Source organism: Pleuronectes platessa, chromosome 7 (genome assembly GCF_947347685.1).
Source record: "Pleuronectes platessa chromosome 7, fPlePla1.1, whole genome shotgun sequence".
NCBI lineage: Eukaryota > Metazoa > Chordata > Actinopteri > Pleuronectiformes > Pleuronectidae > Pleuronectes > Pleuronectes platessa.
This window is the reverse complement of record NC_070632.1, coordinates 16,207,066-16,225,456: the sequence shown is the minus strand read 5'-3', so window position 1 is coordinate 16,225,456 and position 18,391 is coordinate 16,207,066. Positions and strand designations below refer to the sequence as shown.

The 18,391-nt window shown below is 40.8% G+C and overlaps 1 protein-coding gene across 2 annotated transcripts; it reads left to right on the top strand.

Moving 5' to 3' along the window:
• Positions 1-1,324: 1,324 nt before the first annotated feature.
• Positions 1,325-17,788, top strand: LOC128444426 (unconventional myosin-Va). 2 transcript variants are annotated; one of them, XM_053426911.1, is made up of 40 exons: positions 1,325-1,553; positions 1,898-2,008; positions 2,885-3,056; positions 3,243-3,387; positions 3,478-3,631; positions 3,705-3,848; positions 4,194-4,275; positions 4,393-4,500; positions 4,642-4,748; positions 4,888-5,153; positions 5,237-5,318; positions 5,399-5,539; positions 5,669-5,794; positions 6,674-6,757; positions 7,064-7,189; positions 7,450-7,547; positions 7,637-7,723; positions 7,815-7,923; positions 8,240-8,451; positions 8,539-8,695; positions 9,398-9,637; positions 9,794-10,042; positions 10,364-10,457; positions 10,544-10,686; positions 11,211-11,324; positions 11,861-11,995; positions 12,126-12,182; positions 12,348-12,575; positions 12,707-12,774; positions 13,125-13,199; positions 13,293-13,491; positions 13,771-13,864; positions 13,956-14,099; positions 14,227-14,381; positions 14,473-14,562; positions 14,658-14,808; positions 15,332-15,614; positions 15,957-16,131; positions 16,220-16,300; positions 16,408-17,788. In XM_053426911.1, the coding sequence occupies exons 1-40, from the start codon at positions 1,527-1,529 to the stop codon at positions 16,558-16,560; spliced, it is 5,466 nt and encodes a 1,821-aa protein (XP_053282886.1). In that variant the 5' UTR covers positions 1,325-1,526; the 3' UTR covers positions 16,561-17,788. The 2 variants fall into 2 exon arrangements, with proteins under 2 accessions (XP_053282886.1, XP_053282885.1); XM_053426910.1 differs by having other exon boundaries at positions 11,208-11,324.
• The last annotated feature ends 603 nt before the right edge of the window (positions 17,789-18,391 follow it).

The window sequence follows — 18,391 nt, the reverse complement described above, 5'->3', positions numbered from 1 at the left end:
TGAGAACCGAAAGCCACTACCAGTGTTTTAATTCTTTAATATGCCTCATGAGCAGTTGAGGGAATGGTATTGAACCAACTTTCAATAAAAATAACATACTTTAATGAAGCCAAAATGACTGAACTTCACTCGAGCTTTTGTACAAGTATGTATGAAGAGTAAAATGTGATATATAGATCATATTAACTTGGTTAAATTATTGATGCATTGACCAGAAGTCTAATATTAATTTATGTCCGTCAAACAACTTTTCTCAACTCATAACACAATATTTGTGTGAAGCTCTAATTCCATATTTTATGCCAACACTTAATAACTTTTAAAATATGCTTAGTTAATTTTGTGAAATAAGGATTTTATTTTATATTTTTGTGTGTGTTTGTGTTCATGCAAAGTATACAAACAGTATAACCAGACAATATTTGGAATTTCTCCCAAATAAATAATGATGTATCATTGGAATGACTTCAAATGAATTTCATGTGTTGTATAATAATAAAATCGTTTCAACTTTACAGAGTTGGTTGGGTGGGGTACTAAAGGTTCAGTGTGTACGATTTGGGTAAAAGGGATCTATTGGCAGAAAGTGAATATAAAATAACCCTAGTGATGTCTTCAGTAGTGTGTATCACCTAAATTCTACGGATTGTTATTTTCTTTACCCTAAAATGTCCCCTTTATATATAGTTACTTTATATTTACATCAGGAGCAGTCCTCTCAACGGAGGTTTCCATGTTTTTTTTACAGTAGCCCAGACTGGACAAACTAAATACCTTTTGATTTTTTATGACAACTGAAGGCTTCCACAGGTTCTCTTTCATGTTCAGAAGGGGATTGAGAGGTGAGGGGTATTCAGCTGCAACATGCAACTTCACCACTAGGTGACACTAAACTCTACACAATGATCCTTTAATGAAACGTACTGTGGTGTCAGTGGGGGCCCCAGCTGTGGTTAATCCAGCCATACTGATGTGGTGAGCTAATAGTGGTGGGAAATTGTGACTTAAAGCAAAAATATCCCAGTTACACAACTCTAAACATATCTTAACTCTGATTTATATCATCTCAAACGAATCAGAACCTCAACAACAAACATGTAACTTGAAAATCCATATTTTAAATTATTTAAAAAAAATAATCCGACCTGATGGGCAGTGTGGTGTGACCGATCAGGTTTTAATGACACGCCACATGACATGCAGCAGTAATGGTGACTCCTCCATCTCCTCCTCCTCCTCCTCTAGGGCCTCATGGGGGCTTGGTCGACTTGCGCGTGCTGGCCGCTGGGGGGCACAGTGGTCGCACGGGAGCTGAACGTGTCGGTGCACGCGCAGTTGACTGACAGCAGCGGCGGTAGTTGAGTGGAGGAGCAGCTCCAGCTCCCGGGACTCGGCTCTGTGAAGGAGCCCCTCCTGCTCTGTGGAGGAGCTCAGCGAACTGCATGTCCGCTCCGCTGGGAGTCTGGAGAATGTGTGCCCGCGGGTAGAAGAAACTTTACAGACAATCACCGACAGAGTTTGAAAACATGGCAGCCTCCGAACTGTACTCCAGGGTAAGAGTTTCCACTGTGTGTCTGTTGTCCAGCTCATTCTACGGTTGACTTAACGTTTATTATAACCGTCAAAATGGTGTTTTACACGTACCAGTTACTTAAAAGAACAGCTTCTGGTCTTCAAGTCTTCACTTGTTTACTTATATTTATGAACCCGGCTCTTAAAACACCTCGTATCCACGGTCCATCCGCGTTACACGCGTGGCTGCTGCTGTCTGCTGACTTTGCACTCACCGTCTTGCCATTTTCCCCACGTCACTGAAGATTTAATAAAGTTTTATGCAAGGCCGTGTTTTTGTGAGAGCAGTGGTTGAATGTCTCTGTTTGCCCTCCGTCCATCCCAGTATGCCCGTGTATGGCTCCCAGATGCAGCCGAGGTGTGGAAGTCAGCGGAGCTTATCAAAGACTACACTGCTGGAGACCTGACGCTGGCCCTGCAGCTGGAGGATGGCACGGTGAGCACACGCACATACACGCACATACACACACTATATTGACTTCCATGATCCTAACCTTGAAACATTCTTTCACCTTACATTTTATTGGAATTTACGTTATTGGGATTTTGTTTTCACGAGAATAGCGGAGCCCACCAGTTGATGCCCCCATACACTCATTTACTGTACCTCCCAGGTAGGTGATGTTTTTCACTCAGCCCCCCCTTCAGACTGAAGAAGGGCACATAAGTGAAGGTCTCAATAAATAAATGGAAGAACTAGAAGTTTGAATAAATACAGTTTATGGGAGCATCAACTGGTATGCGGACAGTCACGTTTTCTGATTTCTGTCACTTCTGTTCAGCACTTAGTGTTGTTAATGCACACACACATACACACACATTCTTTGGATGAACTCTGGCTATGGAGCTTCATCAATCTCTGAGCTGTGGAATCATGTGAGGCAGCTGTGATGTCTGGTAAATGTACATGGAATCCAACAAAGACAATCGTATGTGTCTCTTTAAGCATCTCTGTTAAAGGTTGAATACAGGAAGCCCATTCGATAAACTGGGCGCAATAAATAGGTGCGTAATGGTTAAAACACTCCAATAGTGCGTGGTTTAAAAACATTTTTCTCTGTGCTGTTGCTACCTGCATCTGCAAGGTCGAGTTAGGGCATGCACATTAGGTATGGAAATAAGACCGAAGTCCTATCATGAGTGAACACGAGCAAGGGAAACACAGTGACAGTACAGATATAGTTTGTGTTTAACCATTTGATTTCACTTGTATCTTCCAACATGGTTCTCCCCCCCCCAGGCTTAGCAGTTCATCTAAAATGAAAGACTAATGTCACTGGTACTCGAAGCTAAATATCTTGTGTTTTTCTAGGAGGTGGAATACAAAATAGACCCCAGGACCAACGACCTGCCACCTCTCAGAAACCCCAACCTCCTGGTGGGGGAGAATGATCTCACGTCGCTCAGCTACCTCCACGAGCCAGCAGTGCTGCACAACCTCAAAGTGCGCTTCATTGACTCCAAGTTGATTTACACGTACTGTGGTAATGAGCTTCATCTCCTTTGAGTCACACTATCACTGTCACACTAGACTTTGGAGCCATGTTCACTGTACGTTCTGACACAATCTACAGCATATTACGTTGATTATTATGGTACTGGCTGCTCTTAAAGGAACATGAACCAAAATGTATCTTGCTGCTGAGAACTTTTCTCTTTGTTGTATTTAGGAATTGTCCTGGTTGCCATAAATCCCTATGAGAGCTTGCCCATATATGAAGCTGACATCATCAATGCCTACAATGGGCAGAACATGGGGGACATGGACCCCCATATATTTGCAGTGGCGGAGGAAGCCTATAAACAGATGGCCAGGTTCTGACACTATACATTTAAACATTTTAAGCAAGTAAAATTCTACGTTGCTTGAGCTGATATTCTGTATATTATCACCTTTTCATGCAGGGATGAAAGAAATCAATCCATCATAGTGAGCGGGGAGTCTGGAGCAGGCAAAACCGTCTCTGCTAAGTATGCTATGCGTTACTTTGCCACAGTCAGCTCTTCTGGGGACACCAGTGTTGAGGATCGAGTCCTCGCCTCCAGCCCCATCATGGAGGTAACATTTCCCACTGCAGGAAACAAGAACATAAAAATGTTTTTACTGATACATATGTGTTTGTTTTCCTAAGGCCCTTGGGAATGCCAAGACAACAAGGAACGACAACAGCAGTCGCTTCGGGAAGTACATTGAGATTGGGTTTGACAAGAAGCATTGTATAATTGGTGCTAACATGAGAACCTACTTACTGGAAAAGTCCAGGGTTGTGTTTCAGGTAATATCATTTCTATGCATATAACTTGCATGTCTTCAGGTGACTTCTCTGTGTATGAATGTGTCCCTTCATATCTCTCTATCATCTGTGATTCTCCTCACAGCTAAGTGATTTGAAACACTCACGTGCATGCACCGTGTTAACATGTGAACAGTATATCTTTGCAGCATGATTCAAGGCACATAGATAACCCTCAGATTAACCTGTATGGCCAGTGACCCACAGAGACGTCAATGTATTATTATCAGCAAAGCAGTTGGTCTACATGAATGTACATACAATTGATTGTTTTCAGTATTTATGGTTTGTTCCCCTTTTTTTAACATCTGTTTTCATAATTTTCAGGCCTGTGGAGAAAGGAACTATCATATATTCTATCAGCTGTGTGCCTCGTCACATTTACCAGAGTTCAAGGCCTTTAAGTTAGGTATGTGAGTCTCTGAAATATTGGATTCTTTAAATCATGATTTAGGAGAACTACTTCAGTAGCAGTTGTAACAGGGCAGTCTGTATTAGTCAAATACATTATGATTAATGTTTATAGGTTGCGCAGATGACTTCCACTGTACTAACCAGGGTCAGAGCCCAGTCATAGATGGAGTGGATGATGCCAAAGAGATGCGCAGCACCAGGAAGGCCTTCTCACTTTTAGGTAGGTGGAAGTTGCATTTCAATAAAGTTTGCATTAACAGCATACAATGTTTTTTGAATAGACAATACTGTCCATATGGAGTTTTATTGCAAGGCACGATGGATCAAACTTTTTAGTTTTATTGTCCTGTTTTCCTTGTAGGAATCTCTGAAAGTGACCAAATGGAAATTTACCAGATTATGGCATCTATTCTCCACCTTAGCAATGTGGAGATTAAAGATCAGTCAGCAGACAGAAGCAGCATCTCGGTAATAACTGATCACACATGGACATGTTTTTTTTCCCTCTTATATTTTACGTTGGAGTACTGTATTGAGGATGTGTTGATGTTTCCACCCCCCCCCCCCCCTCCCCCCAAAAGATAATTTGTTGTTGATGTATTTCCAGCCAGATAATGTGCACCTGATGGTGTTTTGTGAGCTGATGGGGGTTCCATGCGAAGAAATGGCCCACTGGTTGTGTCACAGGACGCTCAAGACGACCACAGAAACCTACGTGAAGTCTTTCTCCAAAGTGAACGCGGTCAATGGCCGAGATGCCCTAGCTAAACACATCTACGCCAAACTCTTCAGCTTGATTGTGGGCAGTATTAACAGCGCTTTGAAAACTGCAGCCAAACAACACTCATTCATTGGTGTGCTCGACATTTACGGGTAAGTTGCCACCTTTGGGATGGGATATTTCTAATTAATTAATGGATGACCAGATTTAATTTCAATAATAACTTTCTCTTCAGGTTTGAAACATTTGATGTGAACAGCTTTGAGCAGTTTTGCATCAATTATGCCAATGAGAAGCTTCAACAACAGTTCAACCTGGTATGTGTCCTTTGCGGCTCAGCATGTGCATTTCCTAGTGAGAATGTGCAGAAATAATTTTTAGCAATCACTCCTTCCAGCATGTTTTCAAATTGGAGCAAGAGGAGTACATGAAAGAGGAGATCTCCTGGACATTGATCGACTTCTATGACAACCAGCCGTGCATTGATCTAATTGAGGCAAAGCTGGGAGTCCTGGACCTCCTTGATGAGGAATGCAAGGTAAAAAAAAAACTGCTTTACTTTTTTCAAGAAAAGTCTGCCCGGCTATTTTCCACTGGAGGAATCTCTGCCACATTATGTTTAGAGGTTATGAGTAATGCCATGACTAACCTCTTCCTGTTTCCACAGATGCCAAAAGGCTCTGATGACACATGGGCCCAGAAACTGTACAACACCCTTCTGAAGCAGAATATCCACTTTGATAAACCCAGGTTATCAAACAGAGCTTTCATCATCCATCACTTTGCAGACAAGGTACTTGACTGCCCAGGAAAACACAGTTACACAGAATGTTTCATGTTCAGGTGGTATTTTATTTGAGTCGGGCTTTTTTTGCATGTCCTGAATGTAGCTGCATGGATTTTCTTCCAGTATTCAGGTTTCTTTCCACAGAAAGACACAAACCTTGGAAAATATCCAGAACATTGGGCCCTGACATTTTCCTTTTACAACAACAAGAACATTTCCAGAACATTCAAACGAGGGGTGGCTTCTGAGTCGAGCAGCAAGAGGCTCGACATGATGTCTAAATTCTGCAACAGAGATCTTTTTGTTTACAGCACATCGACACCCGTTTTGTTCTTTGTGAATTATTTTCTAACAATTTTCCTGCTGTATTATCACATGGGCTAACGCTGACATGTTTTGGACACCTTTCGGTTATATTACTTGGGAGATGGCAGGAAAGGTTCCAATATATGCCCGGCAACTGACTATGACATTTGCTTTCTCACATACAGACTTTCTGGACAGTTTCAGGGAAATGTTCAGCCTTCTGTGCATGTTATGAAAGCACCACAAATGTGTACAGTTATGGGACCCGAGTACCTCTGTGGTCATAGGTGCAAATGTGTGTGTGTATTTATATGTGTTATTTCTTTAATTAGTCTGTAGACTGAGTTGGGATAGACTTTGGTTCCCACCCAGCACAGAACAGTGTTGAAAATGGACAGATGGGTGGCTGACTCATGCTTTCTCCTGAATAGCACCAACAGAGTGAAGTGTGAAATTGTAATAAACTTGTCTTCAAAGTCAGAATTCAATGCCTGCACCACGAATATTTGGGAATAATCGGTCTTTTCCTGTTCATGATGAATCTGACCCTCAATCTTTTAGCTGGTCTATTGTGTTTAGGTGGAGTACCAGTGTGAGGGCTTCCTGGAGAAAAACAAGGACACGGTCAATGAGGAGCAGATAAATGTGCTGAAAAAGAGCCAGGTGAAATCATTTAAAATAGTTTACAATATTTTGATGTATTTGTCTTTGTGGTAGTTAGAGTGAGAAATTAACTCAGTGTCATTTAATGTCTCCACCACTGCCAAGAAGCCAAAAGCAAATAACTGCAAAGTATTTATTGTGTTGCAAGTCTTCAGGAACACACCCGAGGCTTGTTCAGTCTGAACTATCAGTGGAAAAACACCCTCTGTCTCAGATTGAAAACACTGCCATCTGCTGTGCAATGGCAGCTTTACATTCTTCTACTTGGTGTCAGATGTATTCATTCTATACTTTTCATCTTTTCAGTTTAATTTGCTTCTGAAACTGTTTGAGGAAGATGAGAAAGCCAAGGGTTCCACTAAAAAACGTGCTGGTGTAACTGGAAGGGCTGGTCCTAGTCAGAAGGATAACAAGAAGACTGTTGGACTGCAGGTGAGAGCACACAAAGTAAACATGACATTTGGTGGTGAGGGTTTTTCTTACAGTGACAGCACCTATCCTCATTAGAAGGAGAGACACCAGCACACTGGCTGCACTTGCTCAGTAAAAACATTAAACAAAGAAACATTAGAGATGTGTTTAGTGCCCATCCACAAAATATATATATGATTGGGTAAGTTTTTCGAGCCATGATTCATGAGGATATGATTCATGTATCACCAAATTCACTTACCAAGGTTTTGTTGTCTCAGTTTCGACAGTCTCTACATTTGCTGATGGACACACTTAATGCTACGAGTCCTCACTACGTACGCTGCATTAAGCCAAATGATGATAAATCTCCGTTCACGTGAGTAGGATGATTCTGTTTGTACGGTTATCTGTAACAAGCACAGATGAAAGAGTAGTAACGTGTTATGTTTTTTCTCTTCTATAAAGCTTGGACCCTGTGAGGGCAGTGCAGCAGCTGCGAGCATGTGGTGTCCTCGAGACAATCCGGATCTCAGCAACCGGCTTCCCATCTAGGTAGCATGTCAAAAACCAGAAACTGGTACTCAGGGCCACGGGTAGTTGTTTTTTAAATTACCCACCTTACTCTTCTATTTATTTATTGCAGGTGGACCTATCAAGAGTTCTTCAGACGTTATCGGGTCCTCATGAAGCAAAAAGATGTTCTCAGTGATAGAAAACAGACATGCAAAAATCTCCTAGAAAAACTTGTGAAGGTATGTTGGAGTTGTGTAAAAGGATGTACATCGTGTTAACCACAATGGCTCTGGCTCAGCAGTCTCCCTATGAAACCACATTTAACTCCACTCGATTTATTTGGATCCGCTCCATAATGTACACACTCATAGATGCCAGCCCCCTAAATATGTCAGATTTCTTTCATCATGAGTCACACATAGTTCTTTGAGAAATCAATGAAAATGCTGAAATTTCCCTATCTCACAATGTTAAAGACAGTAAATTGATTCAATTCAACTATTACACCAAAATGTGACAAATAAAATACTTAATACCACTGTGTTGTGTCATTAGGACCAGGATAAGTACCAGTTTGGCAAAAACAAGATCTTCTTCAGGGCTGGTCAGGTGGCTTACCTGGAGAAGCTGCGTTCCGACAAGCTGCGTATGGCTTGTGTCAGCATCCAGAAGACTATCCGCTGCTGGTTGGCCCGCAAAAAGTATCTGAGGATGAAGGCTTCTGCCATTACCATTCAGAGATATGTACGGGGCCACCAGGCCCGTTGGTAAGTGGATCTTTTAAAATAACAAAATAAGAAGTTGTCTGTTGTCTGCTGCTAATTCTCTTCTATTACTTTGTTTTTTTCTGTCAGTTATGTTCAGGGTCTACGAAGAACCAGAGCAGCCATTGTCATCCAGCGGAACGTGCGCATGTGGGTGAACAGGAGACACTATCAGCAGCAGCGCTTGGCAGCAATCACCATCCAGTGCTTCTTGAGGGCCTACATGGCCAGAAAGCAGTATTATAAGGTAATGGCCTAAAATGCCCCTTAAAAGTCTGATGCGTTTAATTAAGTTAAGTTTTATTTCTGCACTCATTAGTTCTCTTTTCTGGAAAGGGTTTGTATTCATAATTAAATAATGGCAACGTAATTTCATAAGGCAATAGCATCATGAGCCTTGCATAGAACTGAGCATTTGGGGGTTTGCTGACTGTTGTTTGTAATTTTTTTTTTAAAAGGGATTTACCCAGTCCATACTGGAACTGGATTGTTGATTATTGCAATAACCAGCGTTGGATATTACAGTTGTCATGAAGAAAAGGAACCGGAATTGCCTCTTCGACATTATTTTTGAAGAGTTCCTTGCTTAATTGAAGTCCAGATGTGTCAGGTTCTGGTAATAATGTTGTTGAAGTAGTGAAGGCTGGAGAATACAGAGTGCATTAGATTGTTATGGATTTCCTCAAACTTGAAAAATAATTAAATTCAAAGTATCACGGGGCAACAGCTTGGGTTAGTGTCACTCCCTGTGAGCTGACGTATTTACATAGTACTGCAACAGTGAGAACACTTAATATTGATGTTAGAAACTGTGGTCACAGACATGTTATACTGAGACACACTGTTAATGCAGTTTGTTTTTAAATGTATTAGAAGAAGCACACAAGCAGTAGAAATAATCTTACCATCAAGTTTAACTAGGAATATGTGTTTGTCTTTGTTTTCATAGTTGATGTTTGAGCAAAAGGCTGTTGTGATCCAGAAGTGGGTGAAAGGCTGGCTGGCCAGACAGCATTACAAACGCACCATGGCAGCTATCGTCCTGCTGCAGAGCTGTGTGCGCCGCATGCAGGCCAAGAAGGAATTCAAGAAGCTGAAGGTGGAGGCGCGCTCTGTTGAGCACTTTAAGAAGCTCAACTATGGCATGGAGAACAAAATCATGCAGCTGCAGCACAAGATAAATGATCAGGTGAGTACTGTGAGAGTATGGAGGTCTGTTGTGTTTTTATAACTCATTGTTTTCTTGTGGAATCTACCATGATAAAAAATGTTGCTGGAGAAGTATTGAGTCATTGGGAGGCGTAGAATCACATGCACAGCATGTGTTTGTATTTTCCCCCTGCAGCAAAAGGGAAACAAAGAGCTCCGTGAGAGGCTGAGTGTGGTGGAGAAGACCCAGAGTATAGAGAGAGAGAGACACAGCAGAGAGATTGAGAACCTACGTAGATCCGAGCAGAAGGTCAGAGCCCAGGCAGAGACACTTCCCTCTCTGCTGGAGCAGCTCTCCTTCCTTCAACATGAGTTGGAAAACACGCGCAGAGAGAAAGAAGACCTGGAGGAGCAGACAAAGGTCTATAAGGAGCAGACTCAACAGGTAGGTCTGCCATATACACATCTAAGTTTATCATACTTCAGAGGCCATCAGCTTCAATTGAACTTTCTATATGTTGTATTTTGTAAATAAATTTGCTTGCCAAAACATTTAAAATCCGAATTTGGGGTTTAGGCTTAGTAGAATAGTAGAATAAATGTGGCTGCATTTGAGTTACTAAAGATCATAATGAAATTCAAAATAGAAAATGTTGAGATTTAGTTAATATTTTTTCCTTTGTTTCTGTTAATTTCTAAAACATATGGAGCAATAATGAATGGGAATAAATACTGTGAACACATTTTTTCCTTCTTTCACAATCAGGTAATAGAAGAGCTTAATATGAAGAACAGCTTGTTGAACAGTGAAAAAGATGAAGTCAACACATTATTCGTTGAACAAGCACAAAAGATAACAGGTACTGAGCAGCTCACCTTAAACCTTTACAGTTGACCGCTAGCAGCTTAAATTCAGAATAAATAAATCCAAATTGTTTTGTTTCAGAGATTACAACCAACGTAGAGAACACTAAACAGATGGAGAAGGACTTAACGGAGGAGCGTTCTCGTTACCAAGGTCTGCTGAGTGAACACCTGCACCTGGAGGAGCGGCACAAAGACCTGAAAGAGAAGATGGATCTCAGCGTGGTAAGAAACCTTTTCTTTCGGCAAAAAGAACAACACACACATTCAGTAAAAATTGTTTTGATGGGTGCTGATTAGGATAAAAATTACAAAACATTTGAAAAAAAGAGAATCTGAACATCTAGAAGCTTAAATTATTTATTTGCTGTAGTTTTCAGACCGCCAGACAGGAAGTCCGTATTTTTCCTTTTTGAACAATATTTTGGCTTCAGTCCGTTTTTATCTGGCAACAGTAGTTATAAACATCTTCATTCATTGATTTAAATAACATGACAGTTTCAAGATGCTGTAATAAACCAACCACCACTTTATTGAAAAGTTCAGTAGATGTACAGAGCTTGTTCACATGGTAACATCAGATCATTGAGCAAAGTGAAAACAGCTGACAACACCAAGAAAAAGGTTCAAAATATCAAAATGTGTCTCATGCTGGTAACTCTTTATATACGGTCTATGGTTGGTACAAGTTTAGGCCGGACAGATTCTTTCTCTGACATGTTTTGTTATGTCCTCTCACACATCAGCAGAGTTCAAGCAAACTTGGACACAAGAAGACAGACTCCAACTACAGCAGTAACTCCTCAGAGTTTAGCCTGAGCGTAGGTTCTACAGAGGGAGAGGACAGTTCTTCACAAAAAGAGGTAATGTACTAAAGCGCATAAATACATGCTGCATAATTAAATCAAAAGTTATGCTTATATTTGAGTATGAACTTCTCAACCTCAGCTTGGAGGTTGATGCAAAACATTGACATTTATATACTAACAACTAAAAATATTTTCATGTAAAAATTATATCATTATAAAATGTATTATCATCAGACTTTAGCAACATGCAACATGCTCGCCATGTCTTTGTAAATAGTTCAGTAACAAGGTTTGTAGTTGCTAGATCTTCATATTAACATGAATTCACATGATTTATATTACATCTGCATGATCTCCGCCTTCAGTAAGCATGATATTAGTGGCACTTATAAACGGATGGAATATAGTAGGAATTCTGTCTGTGCCGGCATCTGTGTTGTTGAATTTACTACAGAGAACTGGACAATCATTCTTTTGAAAAGCTTTGGAGAGTTTTCTTCCAGCCTCGTCTGGGTCATAATCCTATTAGTGCAGCATTGTAGTTTAGTTGAGGAGAGATCAGTGAGTCAGTTCTTGCTGTGTTGTGTTAGGATGAGACCGAGGCCAAGGTGGACCTGCCTGTGCTTCTGAAGCTCCAGAGAAGAGTGAAGGAACTGGAGCAGGAGAAACAGTCACTGTGGCAGCAGCTGGATAAGAGAGAAGAAGCCAAACAAGAAAAGGCAAAAGTAGGCACTGAAAAAACAATCATGTTTCTTACTTGTTAAATTAAAAATCTACCAAACAGATCAATAAGTTATTAATTGTGTCTGACTGATATTTGTGTTTGAATTGTTGATTTTTACTTTTTCTGAAAAGGAGGTGGAGGAGCAGAGAACTGTTGGCAGAACAGAACTGGATTTGGAGACACTGAAGGTACGACTTAGTCAAGAACATACTGTATATTTGGATCCAAGCAAGAGAGCTGTTTTTAAATAGTCACCCATAACAGGTCCTGAAGTCTATGATTACTTATCTTTGCATTGAACTACTGAAAGGTGATTAGAGACACACAATGAATCTGTAGATGTCTGATTGCAGAGGCAAGAGCTGGAGTCTGACAACAAGAAGCTGAAGCAGGATCTGAACAAGCTGCGAAAGTCTTTGACCAATGAGAACAGTGAGTTGATGCCTCCTGACCCTGGTACTCGGCCCTACGAGGTACTGATGGAACAACTCACCTCCTCCAACGAGGAGCTGGAGATGAGAAAAGAAGAAGTGCTGCTGCTTCGATCGCATATGGTCCGCCAAGAAGCTCTTAAACATAAGGTGAGAAAGTAAACTGCATTTATTATTATTTTCATGTTCTATTTGTACCAGGAATGTTTTTATTATTGATCTGTAAACTGTACATCTAAAATTAATGAGAAATAATTAATTCCATTTGCACTCCCCTTCAGGACTCTCTACTGGGCGAGAGTGTGAAATTAGACCTCAGTGAAATTCCCTCGTTTCAAGACATTGACAGGTAAGAGCAATCTGCTCCCACTCTTATCTATTTCTACGGGCTGACAAATCATTGTTATATTCTGCTGGAAAGTACAGAAAATATATTAAACATGTTAGGTTATAATCCTAGGTTTTTTTATGGTTTAGGAGGTAGAGTGGGTTGTCTAATCAGTCTGTGGTTCACTCCCCAGCTCATTCAGTCAACATTAACCATTCATACTTCCCACTGGTTTTCCCTCATACTTCCGTATAATCACCACCAATATCATCATTTAACAAGTATTAAATTACATTAACCCTCAAGCAAACTTGTTCTAGTGTGAATCTATCAGGTGTAACGTGATATTCTTGTCTAATGTTCCTCTTAAGATCCCTGGATATCCATACTCTGAATGAAGATGGAGAGCTATGGCTGGCTTATGAAGGCTTAAAAGAGACCAACACGTAATTAAGTTATATTCTCCTGTTGTTATGTGGGTTCAAGCAGTTTCATGTCACATGGAACCAAATACTGTCCCTCCTCTGTTCCTCTTCCAGGTTCCTTGAGAGCCAGATGCAGGAGATGGAGCGTGTTCACAGTGATAAGTGCCAGAGTCTTCTCGAGGAGGTGAACAAGCTGAAGGCTGAGAAGGAGCAACAGCAGAAGCTGTTGGCTCAGAGCCTCCTTCTGCCTGAAGACGCCCGAATCGACGCCAGCCTGAAGCATGAGATCATACGGCTCACCAATGATAACCTGGTGGGTCTACTCAGTCGGTTCTCCACTCAACATCTTTGACTCTTATCACAGATATAGTGATTACTTTTACTTTACAGACCTCTTTCAAATATAAAGTAAATGTAAAATATAAAGCTGAGTGTGCAGTACAAGATAATATTGTTATTTTATCAACAAAAAGTGGCATATTGTAACATATATATGGCAAAAATTAAGTACTAAGGGAAGTGCTTTAAAGATGGTTGCTTTAATCATGTTGCTATTTACTGAGGTTCACTCTAATGTGTTTGAATCTTTCAGGAGAACATGGATCGGCAAGAAAAACAAGACAAAATCATACGCAAGTTGAAAAAGCAACTTAAATTTTACATGAAAAAAGTTGGCGATTTTGAAGGTATCCACTTGTTTGTAAAAGACATTTTACAGATGATAGTATCACAGCCTTGTTCATGTCATTACTCAAACTACGTCTTTACTGTATTTAGCAAACACTCAACAAATGGTCGATGCCGCTGCAATGAACGCTCCCATGAGAGCTGTTCATATCACTCGCAAGGAGAAAGAGTATCAGGGCATGTTGAAGTACACGGAGGGCGAGGAGAACCGCCTGCTGAAAAATCTGGTCACAGGTAAGTTCTGACCTGTTTTATCCAAGCAAATCACTTCTGTAACTGTTTTTCTAATTGCATGAAGATGTTCTTCATAGATAGAGGACTTGTTATTTGAATATTTGACTGTGAAATGTTGTCCACTCAGATCTGAAGCCTCGCGGCGTGGCAGTTAGCCTCATTCCTGGGCTTCCTGCCTACATCATCTTTATGTGCCTCCGATACGCGGACAATGTGAATAATGACCGGAGAGTCAGCAATCTGCTCAATTCCACCATCAGCAGCATTAAAGGGGTCATCAAGGTGCAGTATATAACTTTGATATGTGTCAATGAAGCAACTCATGTTTATCTTGAATTGATCTTTACATTGATTATTTTATTTTTCTGTGAAGAGACGAGCAGGTGATTTTGAAGTAGTTTCCTTTTGGTTGGCCAACAGCTGCCGGCTGTTGCACTGTTTGAAGCAGTACAGTGGAGATGAGGTAAGCTGGACGAGGTTTGATGCTGGAGTTCTGTTGACAGCTGGACATGTCTCTCGATTAACCCTGCATGTCTCTATGTCCTCTGTATAATCTAGGTCTTCATGACGCACAACACTGCCAAACAAAACGAGCAGTGCTTGTCCAACTTTGAACTGTCAGAGTACCAGCAGGTCTTTGGTGACCTGGCCATTCAAATCTACTGTCAGCTCATCAAGAGCATGGAGAACGTCATGCAGCCCCTGATAGGTGAGGAGACATAACCCGTTTTCAGACATGAACTCCTCTCCGGAGTTTGCCTTTCATATTTGAAGAATGCGGCACGTGATTTCCCAGGTCAAGCTTGTTCACAACCACTGGAAAATGGCCGTAACATTCAGGCGGGGTGTGGTGCCTGGCTAGAGCATGCAGGAGGCAGGACATGAAGTATAAACCTCCCTCTGGAAAGCATTCTTTTTGTTCAAAGCACATTGCAGAGTCTGCTCTTATCTTTAAAAGCTCTCCAATCTCATTGACTTTCTAAGTGGACATCAGAATCTGTGTCTTCTAAGTCTATGGCACCTCTTTCTTATACTGAGACATTTTACTTTGGGACTGGCAAGAAAAGTTTAGAAAAATGTGCAGAACAACTGTCTTCGACATTTCCATTCCTAAATACAGCATCTCTAGAAAATGTCAGCGCATGTCTGAAAGCAGCTATAATTTTACATATATACAACTCTGACTATTACTAATCAACATGATTTTTTTTTACTTCACGTGTTTTATGCAGTGGCAAGCATGCTGGAGCATGAGACGATCCAGGGAGTCCTGGGGTCCAAACCGACAGGCCTGAGGAAGAGGAGCACGAGTTTCCCAGAGGAGGAGGCTGTCACCGTGGAAGTCCTCCTGCAGCGTCTTGGCCTCTTCCACACCACCATGAGTCAGCATGGGATGGACCCAGACCTCATCAAACAGGTGGTGAAGCAGCAGTTCTACATCATCTGCGCAGTCACCGTCAACCATCTGCTGCTGCGGAAGGAAATGTGCTCCTGGAGTAAAGGCCTGCAGATCAGGTACAGCAAACAGCGGCCATGATATTGTTCTTAATGAAATCAGAATCATCAGTTGTTCAGTTATTTGGCCCAGTGAAAGTGCTGTAATTAAAAGGGTTAATTTCAAACTTTGAAAGGCCATTATTCTTCATTATAACATTGTTAGTTTAAAAAAAAAAAAATGGTTCCTCCCTTAAGTTTTCCCCTTACACAGAAAATCATGCAGTGTATTATCACATATACAGTAAATACTGTATTCACTAGTTTCAGAAATTCAAGAAACCCTTTTTTTATGACTCCACAATTACGTCACAATATCTGGAATTATTTGAATATATTTCACATTCATTCCTCCGGCTTCAGGTACAATATTTGGCAGTTGGAGGAGTGGCTGGCGGAGCGGGAGTTGTCCGACTGTGGTGCCAAGGAGACTCTGGAGCCGCTGGTACAGGCTGCACAGCTTCTGCAGATCAAGAAGAAGACAGAGGAAGATGCCCAAGCCATCTGCAGCATGTGCACCGCCCTCACCACGGCACAGGTCCGTCATCAGTGGAGGTTTAAGCCTTTTAAACGTGTTGACACAATATTTTAATTGGGTTTGATTTATCCTTTGTTTTTCTCGACAGATTTTGAAAGTGTTGACCCTGTACACTCCAGTGATTGAATTTGAAGAGCGAGTGCCAACCGCTTTCATCACAACTATTAAAGTGAGTAAATGGAAAGTTTTAAGTGTGGTCAAGATCACGCTGCTATTTCATCCTATACTATTTTTGACCTTATTTAACAAAATCTCCATCTTTTAAATATATTTTAGAACATTTTGAAAGACAGAGGTGAGTCGGCCCCTCTGATGATGGACGGCAACAAGATCTTCTCCGTCACGCTTCCCTTCACACCCTCCACTGTGGCTCTGGAGACCATCCAGGTTCCTGCTAGTCTTAATCTGAGTTTCCTCACCCGCATCTAAACCTGCTGCCTCTGACATGTTCTCTGTGTTTCGTTTACCCAAGTAAAAAAACAACAACGTTTTTCACCAAAGGTTTTTACCTCTCTGTGAAGTTTTAAAGATTCCTTCTGTAGTAGAGAAATGATGTCTTGTTTACAGGCCTCAGTGCTTTAGCTGTAGACCAAAGAGTAAAAACTTTATGAACAGTGAATATGCAAAACATTCTTTTAATATATAATTTCTTGTCACACCTGATATTTTGCCAATACAGGTGTAGAATTCGTGGTTTCATTCATGTATTCCTATAACTGTAACTTTAGGAGAACGGTATTATAGCTGGAACTTTATATTTCTACGACTCCTAATTCCAAGTGATGGTATTTATGTCAAGACAAGTTGAAGAAGCCAATAGTACTCTTGTATCTCTAGTTAACTATCTGTAGTCTAACTGCTGTTGGTCGTATTAAGGGATGGTGTCTCAGGAAGAGGGCTTCATGCGTTTAAAACTGCTGCACAAATTGTTTCACTCCATCATGAGGTGTATTAGATCTTATAGATCACAAGCTCAGTGTTTTTGTTCTAAAGTGGTGCGTGTGAACCACCCAGGAGTCCGTAAGAAAACATAGAAGATTTTAATCAAGTTAAGTATTTCTCTATGTCGACACTGACACATCACTGTTTTGTTATCTGATGCTTTAATGTCATTTATTATTAAAAAAAATGTATTTAACAGGAGGTGAACTCCACAAGAAAACAAATATAAAGCAAATAATAAGGCTGATAAAGGAAGTGTCTGTTTTGAAATATATGTCTAAAACTATATGTAGTGCTCTCTGGCACAGAGGGGATGGAGTCTGATACAAAAAATAAAATGAACCAAGGTGCTACTGCTGTTGGAAAAAACAACTTTATTATAGTGTCTAATTCTGAAGATAAAAACGGTGAGTCAGGTCACCCTGCTCACCGTTTCCACAGTAAGAGGGCCTTGGTTTATTTATTTATGTTTCTAAATAAAACAAATCTGCACTTTAATCCTCATGTATTCGGGAGCAGAGCTTCAGATTTGATTTGGACTTGATGCAAGAGACCTTTCTTTTGAGAGTCCTTCACATGTGAAGTTAGACTCATTTGTCTTTGGATTCGTTTAAATTCAGAAATGTGCATGTAACCAACAGATGCAATAACTCTATGAAAGATGGATCTTAAATACTCAAAACTCTGTGCTTTTAAAATACATTTTTTATTTTTTCATGGTCATCATTGTCCTTTATTTTAAAAATGCTTCAGATATGAAAATACAGAAAAGGCATTAATTATTAATCCTCTGGGGTCTTAAAAACTGGGTCTGTGCCTCTTGGCTCATCTTAGTTGTGTACAGCAGAAATGTGTTTCCAACTTTTCACTCCACAGATACTTTGGGTCAAGTTATCACAAGGTCTTGAACCATTTAACTTTCTTGTACATGATTTTTTCTGGACTCCTCTGGGTAAGGCAGGAGCTGATGTGTGCTCACTCTCTGTGATCTCTGCCTGAGATCTGCATCCGGTTTGTTTTGTCGTTAAAATCCTTGATCAAACGAGCACACCCACCTTGTCACAAGACAGGGGGGCGGAGTCGACCAGTCAGGAGTCCGCAGCAGGTGAACGACAACCAGGAAGAGACAGGACCAATGAGGGTGGCGACCTTCAGAATAAAAGCTTCAGGTCTGTTCCAGAGAAACCCTTCACTGTAATATCGTATGTAATGATAAGTTATATGTTAGCTTGAGTGAATATTTCACTTTGTCAGTGTCTTATGAAGGATTTTAGAGGTGGGAATATCTCATAAAGGAAATAAAAAGGAAAGACTATTG